Source organism: Halichoerus grypus, chromosome 3 (assembly GCF_964656455.1).
Source record: "Halichoerus grypus chromosome 3, mHalGry1.hap1.1, whole genome shotgun sequence".
NCBI classification, from domain to species: domain Eukaryota; kingdom Metazoa; phylum Chordata; class Mammalia; order Carnivora; family Phocidae; genus Halichoerus; species Halichoerus grypus.
This window is the reverse complement of record NC_135714.1, coordinates 4,547,921-4,560,790: the sequence shown is the minus strand read 5'-3', so window position 1 is coordinate 4,560,790 and position 12,870 is coordinate 4,547,921. Positions and strand designations below refer to the sequence as shown.

The following is a 12,870-nucleotide window of genomic DNA, read 5'->3' as shown; positions in this document are numbered from 1 at the left end:
AGAGACGGAGGTGGAGATGGAGGTAGAGACGGACACAGAGACGGAGGTGGAGAAGGAGGTAGAGACGGACACAGAGACGGAGGTGGAGATGGAGGTAGAGACGGACACAGAGACGGAGGTGGAGAAGGAGGTAGAGACGGACACAGAGACGGAGGTGGAGATGGAGGTAGAGACGGACACAGAGACGGAGGTGGAGAAGGAGGTAGAGACGGACACAGAGACGGAAGTAGAGAGGAGGTAGAGAACAAGTAGAGACAGAGGTAGAGGTGGACGTAGAGAATGAGGTAGACAGAGGTAGAGGTGGACGTAGAGAATGAGGTAGACAGAGGTAGAGGTGGACGTAGAGAATGAGGTAGACAGAGGTAGAGGTGGACGTAGAGAATGAGTAGTGACAGAAGTAGAGACGGGAGGGACAGGTGGACATAGGGATGGACAGGGAAACCGACGTAGAGGAAGAGGTAGAGACTGAGCTACAGGTCGAGGCGCGGTAGACTTACAGGTGGAGGTAACCTCGATCCAGTGACAGCCATGGGCCAGGTGCTGGTGTGGCTGGTGGGAGGCAGCGCTGACCTGCTCCTCTTGCAGAATGAATGCACATGAGGGTTTGGGGGAGGCGCCATAGGACACTGGAGACGTCCCCACAGACCCAGCCCAACTCTGGGGTTCTCACCGGGCTTTGTTCTCTCCGCTTGTCACCAAGGTCCGCCATCTCCTGGCCACAAGACGCCTGGAGTTTGTCATCGGGGGCCAGGTCATGCATGACGAGGCCGTGACCCACTTTGATGACCAGATCCTACAGCTCACAGGTCAGGTCCCCCTTCCCCAACCCCAGGCTCTCCTGGGGCCTCCAATCGGGCTGGGACTGGGTTTCCGAGCCCCGTGTCCCCCTCTGAGCAGGACAGTGGCCAGTGGAAGCAGTCATTGGCGAGTGCCATCCTCCTGCCAGTGCCGCTGAGTGCAGGGGCCTGGAGCGTGGACTCGAGAACAGACGGCCTGGCTCTATCTTGCCTCTGCCCATTCCCAACCCTGTGACCCCGGGCAAGGGACGTCCCCTCACGGGGCCTCCCTTTCCTCCTGGCTTAACTGAGTTTGAAGGCACTGCCTCCCTCACAGGGTAGTCGTGAGGATCCAATGGGGACAATTCATCAGAGCGCACGGAGTGGAGCGCGTGGTCCCAGCAAATGAGCAGCGGGGGTTAGACGCCGTGCCCACCATCCGCACCAGGACACACGGCGCCCTCAGCACCCATGGCCGCCCTCCCCGCCTCCGTACACACGCCCCTCACCAGCCTCAGGCCACCACCTGCATCCACACACCCCCCCGTCCACACTGACAGCCACAGCACCCAACACGCCACCCGTGTCACCCGCACGAGGACACCATCATCACTTCCAGCGTCATCACCACCAGCTGCGTACCACACAGCCCCACGCACACCCCACCAAAGCACCGCCACCTCCCCTACCATCGCCATCCCCCCTCCAGCACCTCGGTGACCACGGCACTGGCCCTCCGCCTAGCTCTGAGGTGTCGCTTCGCCGTGACAGGCCCCCTCTGGCTGCCCGCGAGGGAGGCAGGACTGGAGGGGCCTCCCCAACTCCTGCTCTTGACGGCCGCCCACACCCACCTTAGTCTGAGACCCGACACTTCTCTGCGGGGAGAGGCATCTGCCCGCAGCCCCTCGGTGACCAGGGAGAGCTGAGTGTGGCCGCCGCCCCCGGGGATGGCAGCCCTCCTCCCGCTCGCGGAGGGGCCAGCTCCCCGGCCGGGACCCTCCACAGAGGTGGGACGAGGGGCAGGGGCCCGAGGGAGAGCTCCACCCCCCCCCGGCCCGAGGGGGAGAGAGCCCGGCTCGGGTCAGACGCTGGGGCGCCACGGCCGCAGCGGAGGGAAGGGAAGGGTCTGGCCAGGAGGGAGGGACACAGCCGTGACAGCCCGCGACCCCTCCTGGCCCGGGGTTGTCCACCCCCAGCTCTCGGCCCCGCCCCCAAGCCCCGCCCCCCCAGGGTGTCTGCTGCAGGGGATGCTGTGGTGCCCTCCGTCGTAATCCCGGACCCCACAACCCCCAGGTCTTCCCTCCCCTCCACTGCTCCCTCCTGGTCTCTTCTGCTTCCTGCTCACCCTCTGCCTCCTCCCCCTGCTGTCCCTGAGGGCCAGGAGTCCCACGCCAGGTCCATGCCCCCTGGCTGGTCCTCATCCCCTCCTGGGTGCATCAGACCCGGACTTCCTCAGCCCCCCACACCTGCCAGCCATCACCCCTCCTGACTCGGCCTGGCCTCTGGTCTGCTCATGGCTCTGTCCAACAGGCCTGGGGTCCTGTGGGATGCAGCCAGTGCCCCCAGGCCTGGGGAGTGAGTGGAGAGAGGCAGTGTGAGTGAAGACCATTCTCTCAGCTCTCGGAGGCCTGGCTTTCTCCTTCAAATGCAGACTGTAGCCCAGCACCCAGAGTTTTCTGACACACCACGTCGGGGGAGGCCTAGGAACAAGAATCAATGGCTGACGCTAGTCTGGGGATTTCTTTGCCCTGCAGCCCTCAACCTGACCTCAGGCTCATGTGGTGGCTCTAACGTCATGAATGAGTAAAGCAAACATCAGGTGATCCTGGTGTGGTGCCCCGTGTGTTAGGATCTCTTGCAGCACAGCCCAGGATGACGCTCCAGTCCCCTGGAAGGGCAGGGGCCCTGAGTGAGCAGGTGGCGAGGGGCCACCCTCCTGTCACCAGCAAGGCGGTGCTCTCTTTGCAGAAGGACACGGGTTCCTGTATGAAACCTTTGGGATCCGGCCGCGGTTCTCCTGGCAAGTCGACCCCTTTGGCGCCTCTGCCACGACCCCCACCCTGTTTGCCCTGGCGGGCTTCCACGCCCACGTCATCTCCCGGATCGACTATGACCTGAAGGAAGCCATGCAGAAAGCGCAGGTGAGTCGTGGGCCACATGCACTGCTGCCTCTGGCCACGGCCTCCTTCCCTCTCTGTGCAGGGCATGTTCCCAAGCCCCTGCACTAACGAGTTTTCTCTCCGGGTAAGAGTGGTCTGAGACCAATTTTAGCCACGGCCAGTAGCTGTAGACGAAGGCGGAATTGGGCTCTAGCTGGGCGAGAGAAGCAGCATCATACTGAGCCCCACCACGGGCCACGCTGCGCACTGAGCTCCCTTCCCGCGTCAGCTCATTTCTCCCGCAGCTGACCCTGTGAGCTACGTGGGGCTGGGAGGGGCCCTCCCAATTTCTCAGGTGCAGAAACCGAGGCACGGAGGACTCAGGGAGCATGCACGTGGTCCCAGAGCCAGTGCTTAATAGAAGCAGGGTTTCTCCCTGCTTTGTGACCCTGACCGTGTTCTAACCATGAGAGCAATGAAGAGACAGACCCCAGGCTTAGTGAGAGGTGAGCAGCTCCCTGTGCCAGGAGGTATTCAGGCAGAGCCAGAAGGAGCTTCTCTTGCAGGCCTTGGCAGAGACAGTGATGCTCTGGGGGCGGGGGGCTGCACGAGCAGGCTGGCTCCTTCTGGAGGGCAGTGTCCACCACCATACATGGCAGAGGGAGTCTAGATGAGCCAGCAGAGAGGATGGAGTCCTGAAGCACGGAGGGAGACCCGGGGGGGGGGGCTGGGGGAGGTAGAACCAGGGCTGCCGTGTTGCCCCTGGGCCCTCATTCTGTGCCCTCGGGGTTTGCAGGGGCTGCAGTTCGTGTGGCGAGGGTCCCAATCCCTGTCCGCTGAGCAGGAAATCTTCACGCACATCCTGGACCAGTACAGCTACTGTTCGTGAGCACCTTCCCTGGGCGGCCCCTATTCTAAGCACTCTCCCTGTATTACCTGAGAAACCATCACCCCCTTGGCAGATGCTGAGTGCTCCAGCTTACAGAAAGAGAAACCGAGGCAGGGCCACTCAGCCCCGTTCCCATGGTCAGCAGTGGCGGGGTCAGGTTGGCTCGGGTGGCCGGCTCCAAAGCCTCCACATCGTGGGAGCAGCCAGCCTGTGGGCTCTTGGGGTTGGGCGGCCCTGGGTTCACCGCCCTCTGGCCCTTCCTACCTGGGAGGCTGTGGGCAAGCGGCTTGCCCGTCCTTGAGCAGGAGAGATTAGCGGGCAAGGTGAAGGGCAGCTAGCAAGAAGGATGCCAGACACGGACTTCAGGACCGGTCATTCCTGTTAGTCAGACCCCGCTCTGTGCCAGGCCCGAGTCCAGGGTTTTCCACTGATGTCTTTCATTTATCCTTCATGACAACCATCAGGACATTTTATGGGTGAGGAGACAGAGGCTCAGAGGATCCAAGTGGCGGCTCCTGGCGCCTGGCTCGAGATCCCCCTATGTCACCCCGTGTTGCCCTGGGTGAGCAGGGAGGACCCTAATAGGGGCATCCAGACCCCCAGGATGGATCTTTGGGGTCTCTGTCGTGAGGACCAAATTGGAGCCCGAGGCAAAGGGAAAATCTGGAATACTGTCCTTTTCCTTAGGGGAATGTTGTGATTCTGTTCATGGCGATTTATTTTGCATTAAGTCTGAGTTTTGAAATAGGACACTAACTTATCTCTGTGTCCCCTACTGAGACTCAGCACCGGCTAACAGTTCGCCCCCAGGGCACGGTGCCTCTCTCGCCTCACCCTGCCCCAGCCCTGCTCGGGGCCTTGGACCCAGGTCTGATGGGCACCGAGGTGGCCCCAAGGATCCCTCGATGAAAGGATCCCATGAGATCCCCAGGGGTGAAAGTGGGGATGCACAGGCTGTGGGCTCCATGTGGCGGCTGAGGCAGTGTGGACCCAGGGATGGGGCCGTGTTCAAGGCCCCACAGCTGGCGAACCATGACACGTGGATTTGAGCCCCATCTGTCTGCAGAGCTCTTGTGGGCCACCATTGAGCTGCCCATCATACAGGTGGGAGAAGGAGGTCATCTGGGTGGCTCAGTCAGTGAAGAGTCTGCCATCAGGTCAGGTCATGATCCCAGGGTCCTGGGAATGAGCTGTGCATCAGGCTTCCTGCTCAGTGGGGAGTCTGCATCTCCTTCTCCTTCTGCCCCTCCCCCAGCTTGTGCTCTCTCACTCACTCACTCTCTCAAATAAATAAATAAAATATTTTTTAAAAAAACAAGTGGGAGAACAAAGGCTGAGCACCGGTCTGCACTCCCTGAGCTGCAGGGGTCTGGCTGCACCCTGCCTGTCCTCCTGGACCCCAAGCTGCCTCCCTTCTCAGGGTGGGCTCAGCTAACCCTTCACTCCCCTGCAGGGAAGGCTTTCACTGGGATGGCTCGGCCGTCTTCCCGGAGCCTCCCCCACATAGGAAATACCTGGACATGATTGAGCCTGTCAGTGAGAAAAACATCAGATACTACGTCAGTCTCCTTGTGGACAATGTGAAGGAGCAGGCCGCCTGGTTCCGGACACCGCATCTCCTCTGGCCTTGGGTAAGGCGGGGTCCCAGGCCCCAGTGTCCCCAACACAGCCCTGCACTCTTGTCCAGTCTCACCCAAGCAGGCTCTTCCAGGGGCCGGGCCAGGCTGCCATCGTCAGCCCCGGGCCAGTGCCTCTTCCCTGCACACCACACAGCCTCACCCCTTCCTCCAGCTCCTCCCACCTCCCGGGACTCCCCCAGCCTCTCCCACCTGAAATACAGCCCCTGGCCCATGCCAGCCCCCAGCTCCACTCAGCTCCTCCCTCCTCCTCTTCCTATCTCCGTGTTGGGGTGTGAGGCCGGGACGGGAATCCTGGCCCCCTGCTCCATCGCTGTGTGCCTTAGCCCCTCTGGTCTCAGTCTCCTCATCTCTAAAGTGGGGATCATGACAGGCCCTGCCTCAGAGGCTTGATCTGAGACTGACAGGAGGCATGCCCCGTGACGGTGCCAGACACGGGACGTCCTCCTCCTCCCCACCATCACGTGCAGAGCTAACCTTCACTGAGCACCTCCAGGGCACCTGGCTCCTTCTATGTGATATATTTGTCTCATCCACTTAATCTGCCCCATGGGCCTGGGACGCAGGCAGTGCTGGGATCCCATTTTGAAAATGAGGGAACTGAGAACCAGAGAGGTCAAGGGATCATCCTAATGCTGCACAGCAACAAACAGGGCAGCTGGGATGGGGATGGGGATTTGTGCTCAGACCCTGGCAGGGCACTCCCTAGCCTGTCTTCTTACCTCTTGACTGCCTTTTTTGTTTTCATGCATCTTTAGGATTTTAGCCATTTTTATTTGTTATTACTCTTTTATACATAGAAAAAGATTAATCAATGTTCAAAGATAAAATTCCCATTGGTAGACACATTAAGTCAAAATATAACTATATGTGACTTTGTATGAGTCTTAACACAGTAATGGAAATTATAAGTAGGCCACAAAGAAACAAAATAATGATGTATTTACTTTCTCAGGAGTTCAGAAATTGAATGTTATTTACAAAGGAAAACAGAAACTCTGGCTACAATGACTTGTGTCCAGATCACAAAACCCTGCCAGTCCCGCTCTGTGCCCTCCGTCTGTGGATGCATTATGAGGTCTTTCCAAGTGGCTTCCCATACCTGTACAAGTGGAGTCTGGCCTCACGCACAGGGCATTCCAGTGCTTCCTTTGTGGAGGCAGCTGTCAGCAAATGGGGAGCCCCTGGTGGGAGCCAGTCATGACTTGGCCCCAGTCTGACTCAGGACCCTTGACTGCAGCAGGTGTATCTGGGGCTGCTGCAGCCCCGAGCCCAGGGCTCTGTGCACAGCTGACAGAGAAGGAACGTGCAGATCAGCCTCTCTCTTCCCATCACTCTTTGTTGTGAGTTCACACCAAAATTCACAGGCGAGATGATGGGGATAGACTCTGTGCATCCATGTCCTCAGGCAGCGCAAGAGCTGATGCCCCTGCTGGCCCATCACACTGGCTGCTTGTAGGACTGATCCGGCCAGGGCTCACCTGCAGATCCCGTGAGAACTCACATTCCTCTCCTGTTTTGTCCATGTGAGGCAGGCAGTGACCTCCCCTGGGAAAGTTCCAGGAGCCAGGAATTGCAGGTGTTTTAGGGAAGCGATCAGAGCTGGCGGGGTGCTGCTAGGGTGCAGGCCATGGTCCAAGGTGCCCGTGCAATGCATTTGAACCACTTCGCCCAGACTCATGCCCTGACTTCTGCAAAATGTCGACAAGGACACCTGAGAATTACCATGACTGTCTGGGAGGAATTTGTGTTAATGCTACAGCTCTTTCTCTTTTTTCTTTCTTTCGTTCTTTTTTTTATTTTTAAAGATTATTATTTATTTATATGTGAGAGAGAATGAGAGAGAGAGCAAGCACAAGCAGGGGGAGTGGCAGGCAGAGGGAGAAGCAGGCTCCCTGCTGAGCAAGGAAGCCGTTGCGGAACTCGATCCCAGGACCCTGAGATCACGACCTGAGCTGAAGGCAGATGCTTAACCGACTGAGCCACCCAGGTGTCCCGCTCTGTTTTTTATTGAGATAAAATTCACATATCACATGATGTTCGTTTCAGGCGTGCAACATAAGGATTCCATATTTGTCTAGGTTGCAAAATGATCCCCGCAGTAAGTCTACTTAACATCCATCACCATACACAGTTACAAAATATTTCTTCTTGGAATGGGTACTTTTCTTTAAAAAAATTTTTTTATTATGTTATGTTAGTCACCATTCATTACATCATTGTTTTTTGATGTAGTGTTCCATGATTCATTGTTTGCGTATAACACCCAGTGCTCCATTCAATACGTGCCCTCTTTAATACCCATCACCGGGCTAACCCATCCCCCCACCTCCATCTCCTCTAAAACCCTCAGTTTGTTTCTCAAAGTCCATAGTCTCTCATGGTTCATCTCCCCCTCCAATTTTCGCCCCTTCATTTTTCCCTTCCTACTATCTTCTTTTTTTTTTTTTTTAACATATAATGTATTATTTGTTTGAGAGGTACAGGTCTGTGACTCATCAGTCTTACACAACTCACAGCGCTCACCATAGCACATACCCTCCCCAATGTCTATCACCCAGCCCCCCCGTCCTCCCACCCCCACCCCTCCAGCAACCCTCAGTTGTTTCCTGAGATTAAGAATTCCTCATATCAGTGAGATCATGTGATACTTGTCTTTCTCTGACTTATTTCGCTTAGCATAATACCCTCCAGTTCCATCCACATCATTGCAAATGGTAAGATTTCATTCCTTTTGATGGCTGCATAATATTCCATTGTATATATATACCACCTCTTCTTTATCCATTCATCTGCTGATGGACATCTAGACTCTTTCCATAGTTTGCCTATTGTGGACATTGCTGCTATAAACACTGGGGTGCATGTATGCCTCCGGATCACTACCTTTGTATCTTTGGGGTAAATACCCAGTAGTGCAATTGCTGCGTCATAGGGTATCTCTATTTTCAACTTTTTGAGGAACCTCCATACTGTTTTCCAGAGTGGCTGCACCAGCTTGCATTCCCACCAACAGTGTAGGAGGGTTACCCTTTCTCCGCATCCCCGCCAACATCTGTCGTTTCCTGACTTGTTAACTTTAGCCATTCTGACTGGTGTGAGGTGGTATCTCATTGAGGTTTTGATTTGGATTTCCCTGATGCTGAGTGATGTTGAGCACTTTTTCATGTGTCTGTTGGCCATTTTGATGTCTTCTTTGCAGAAATGTCTGTTCATGTCTTCTGCCCATTTCTTGATTGGATTAGTTGTTCTTTGGGTGTTGAGTTTAATAAGTTCTTTATAGATTTTGGATACTAGCCCTTTATCTGATCTGTCATTTGCAAATATCTTCTCCCATTCTATCGGTTGTCTTTGGTTTTGTTGACTGTTTCCTTTGCTGTGCAAAAGCTTTTTATCTTGATGAAGTCCTGATAGTTCATTTTTGCTTCCCTGGCCTTTGGCGATGTTTCTAGGAAGAATTTGCTGTGGCCGAGGTCGAAGAGGTTCCTGCCTGTGTTCTCCTTTAGGATTTTGATGGATTCCTGTCTCACATTGAGGTCTTTCATCCATTTTGAGTCTATTTTTGTGTGTGGTATAAGGAAATGGCCCAGTTTCATTCTTCTGCATGTGGCTGTCCAATTTTCCCAACACCATTTGTTGAAGAGACTGTCTTTTTTCCATTGGACATTCTTTCCTGCTTTGTTGAAGATTAGTTGAGCATAGAGTTGAGGGTCCATTTCTGGGCTCTCTATTCTGTTCCATTGATCTATGTGTCTGTTTTTGTGCCAATACCATACTGTCTTGATGATTACAGCTTTGTAATGGAGCTTGAAGTCCGGAATTGTGATGCCACCAGCTTTGCTTTTCTTTTTCAACATTCCTCTGGCTATTTGGGGTCTTTTCTGGTTCCATACAAATTTTAGGGTTATTTGTTCCATTTCTTTGAAAAAAGTGGATGGTATTTTGATAGGGATTGCATTAAATGTGTAGATTGCTCTGGGTAGCATTGACACCTTCACAATATTTGTTCGTCCAATCCATGAGCATGGAATGTTTTTCCATTTCTTTGTGTCTTCCTCAATTTCTTTCATGATTATTCTATAGTTTTCTGAGTACAGATTCTTTGCCTCTCTGGTTAGATTTATTCCTAGGTATCTTATAGTTTTGGGTGCAATTGTAAATGGAATCGACTCCTTAATTTCTCTTTCTTCTGTCTTGTTGTTGGTGTATAGAAATGCAACTGATTTCTGTGCATTGATTTTATATCCTGCCACTTTACTGAATTCCTGTATGAGTTCTAGCAGTTTTGGGGTGGAGTCTTTTGGGTTTTCCACATAAAGTATCATATCATCTGCAGAGAGTGAGAGTTTGACTTCTTCCTTGCGGATTTGGATGACTTTTTTTTTTTTTTTTTTAAAGATTTTATTTATTTATTTGACAGAGAGAGACACAGCGAGAGAGGGAATACAAGCAGGGGGAGTGGAAGAGGGAGAAGCAGGCCTCCCGCCGAGCAGGGAGCCCGATGCGGGGCTCGATCCCAGGACCCTGGGATCATGACCTGAGCCGAAGGCAGACGCTTAACGACTGAGCCACCCAGGCGCCCCGGATTTGGATGACTTTTATTTCTTTTTGTTGTCTGATTGCTGTGGCTAGGACTTCTAGTACTATGTTGAATAGCAATGGTGATAATGGACATCGCTGCCGTGTTCCTGACCTTAGGGGAAAAATCTCAGTTTTTCCCCACTGAGAATGATATTCACTGTGGGTTTTTCATAGATGGCTTTTATGATATTGAGGTATGTACCCTCTATCCCTATACTCTGAAGAGTTTTAATCAAGAAAGGATGCTATACTTTGTCAAATGCTTTTTCTGCATCTATCGAGAGGATCATATGGTTCTTGTTCTTTCTTTTATTAATGTATTGTATCACATTGATTGATTTGCGGATGTTGAACCAATCTTGCAGCCCAGGAATAAATCCCAATTCGTCATGGTGAATAATCCTTTTAATGTACTGTTGAATCCTATTGGCTAGTATTTTGGTGAGAATTTTTGCATCCATGTTCATCAGGGATATTGGTCTGTAATTCTTTTTGATGGGGTCTTTGTCTGATTTTGGGATCAAGGTAATGCTGGCTTCATAAAATGAGTTTGGAAGTTTGGAATGGGTACTTTTAAGATCTGTTCTTTTAACAACTTTCAAATATACAAGACAGGATTATTAACTATAGTCACAATGCTGTCCCTTACATCCCCAGGACTTACTTATCTTCAAACTGAAAGGTTGTACCTTTCGACTCCTTTACCCATTTCACCCACTCCCCACTCCTAATTCCACCTATAAGTGAGATCACATGGCATTTGTCTTTCCCTGTCTGACTTCTGTCACTGAGCATTCTGCCGTCAAGTTCCACCCATGTTGTCCCCACATTGAGATTTCCTTCTTTGTTTGGTGGGCATGATTGCCTTGCATGTATGTACCACACCTTCCTTATCCAGTCATCCATGGATGGACACTCAAGTTGTGTCCCTATCTTGGCAATTGTGAGTAATGGGGGTAAAAGAACATAGAGGAGCATAGAAATGAACCTGGGGGTGCATATATCTTTTCAAATTAGTGTTGTCATTTTCCTTGGGTAAATACTCAGAGTCAGAATGCTGGATCATGGGGTAGTTCTATTTTTCAGTTTTTGAGGAACCGCTGTACTGTTTTCCATAGTGGTTACACCAATGCACACTCCCACCCACGGTGCAAAAGTGTTCTCTTGTCTCCACACCCTCGCCAACACTTGTTCTTTCTAGTCGTTCTGACAGTAGCCATTCTGAGGGCTGTCAGGTATGTCTCATTTTGGGTTTGCTTTGCATTTCCCTGATGATGAGTAATGTGGACCATCTTTTCCTGCACCTGTTGTCGCTCTGTAGGTCTTCTTTTGGAACAATGTCTAGTCAGGTGTTCTGTTCTGCTTTTAAATGGTTTTTTGGTCTTGAGTATTGAGTTTTATAAATTCTTTTTTTAAATTTAATTTAATTTTAGGGGCGCCTGGGTGGCTCAGTCGTTGGGCGTCTGCCTTCAGCTCAGGTCATGATCCCAGGGTCCTGGGATCAAGCCCCGCGTTGGGCTCCCTGCTCTGTGGGAAGCCTGCTTCTCCCTCTCCCACTCCCCCTGCTTGTGTTCCCTCTCCCGCTATCTCGCTCTCTGTCAAATAAATAAATAAAATCTTTAAAAAAAATTTTTTTTATTTTATTTTATTCTGTTATGTTAGTCACCATACAGTACTTCATTAGTTTTTGATGTAGTGATCCATGATTCATTGTTTTCGTATAACACTCAGTGCTCCATGCAGTACATGCCCTCCTTAATACCCATCACCAGGCTAGTTCTTATATATTAAGAATATTAGTTCCTTATCAGATATTTGATTTTCAAATATTTTCTCCCAATCAGTAGGTTGTCATTTCATTTTATTGGTAGTATCCTTTGCTATGCAAAAGCTTTTTTTTCTTAAATGTAGAGCCACTTGGTTAGTTTTGCTTTTGTTGCTTTTACTTTTGGTGTAAAATCCAAAAAATCATCACCAAGATGGATGTCAAGGACTGTACCCCCTCTGTTGTCTTCTAGTTTTATGGTTTTAAGTTTTATATTCAAATCTTTCATCCATTTTGAGTTAGTTGGTCTGTGTGGTGTAAGATGGTGGTCCTGTTTCATACTTTTGTGTGTGACTGTCTAGTTTTCCTGACACCATTTATTGATGGGACTGTGATTTCCTCAGCATATATTCTTGGCTCCTTTGTTGCAAATTAACTGACCACATATGCGTTGGTTTATTTCTGGGTTCTCTATTCTGGTTTTTTTTTTAAGATTTTATTTATTTGTCAGAGAGAGAGAGAGAGAACGAGCAAGGGGAGGAGCGGCAGAGGGAGAAGCAGGCTCCCCACTGAGCAAGGGACCTGATGCGGGACTCGATCCCAGGACCCCGGATCATGACCTGAGCCCAAGGCAGACACTTAACCAACTGAGCCACCCAGGCGTCCCTCTCTATTCTGTTTGTTGATCTGTATGTCTGGCTTTATGCAAATACCACACTGTTCTGAGTACCAGAGTTTTATAATGTAGTTTGAAATAGGGAGTGTGATGCCTCCAGCTTTGTTCTTCTTTCTCAAGATTGCTTTGGGTCTTCAGGATCTTTTGCAGTTCCATACAAATTTGAAGATTGTTTGTTCTATTTCTGTGAAATATGCCATTTGAATTGTAACAGGGATTGCATTGAATCTGTAGATTGCTTTGGGTGGTATGGACATTTTAACAATGTTAATTCCTCCCATCTATGAGCACAAGATATCTTTCCATTATTTGTGTCTTCTTCAAGTTCTTTCATCAATGTCATGGTTTTCAGTGTACAGGTCTTTCACCTCCTTGGTTAGACTTCTTCCTAGGTATTTTATTCTTGTGATGCAATTATACATGGGGTGGCTTTCTTAATTTCTCTTT

General features: G+C 51.1%; 1 protein-coding gene across 1 annotated transcript in view; it reads left to right on the top strand.

The window, feature by feature from the left end:
- The window catches only part of LOC118533022 (epididymis-specific alpha-mannosidase), a 35,756-nt gene that overhangs the window by 4,152 nt on the left and 18,734 nt on the right, over positions 1–12,870 (top strand). Inside the window, exons 3-6 of the mRNA XM_078068171.1 lie at positions 701–806; positions 2,745–2,917; positions 3,672–3,760; positions 5,218–5,395. Coding sequence (XP_077924297.1) covers positions 701–806; positions 2,745–2,917; positions 3,672–3,760; positions 5,218–5,395 — 546 coding nt within the window. The remainder of the gene's footprint in view (positions 1–700; positions 807–2,744; positions 2,918–3,671; positions 3,761–5,217; positions 5,396–12,870) is intronic.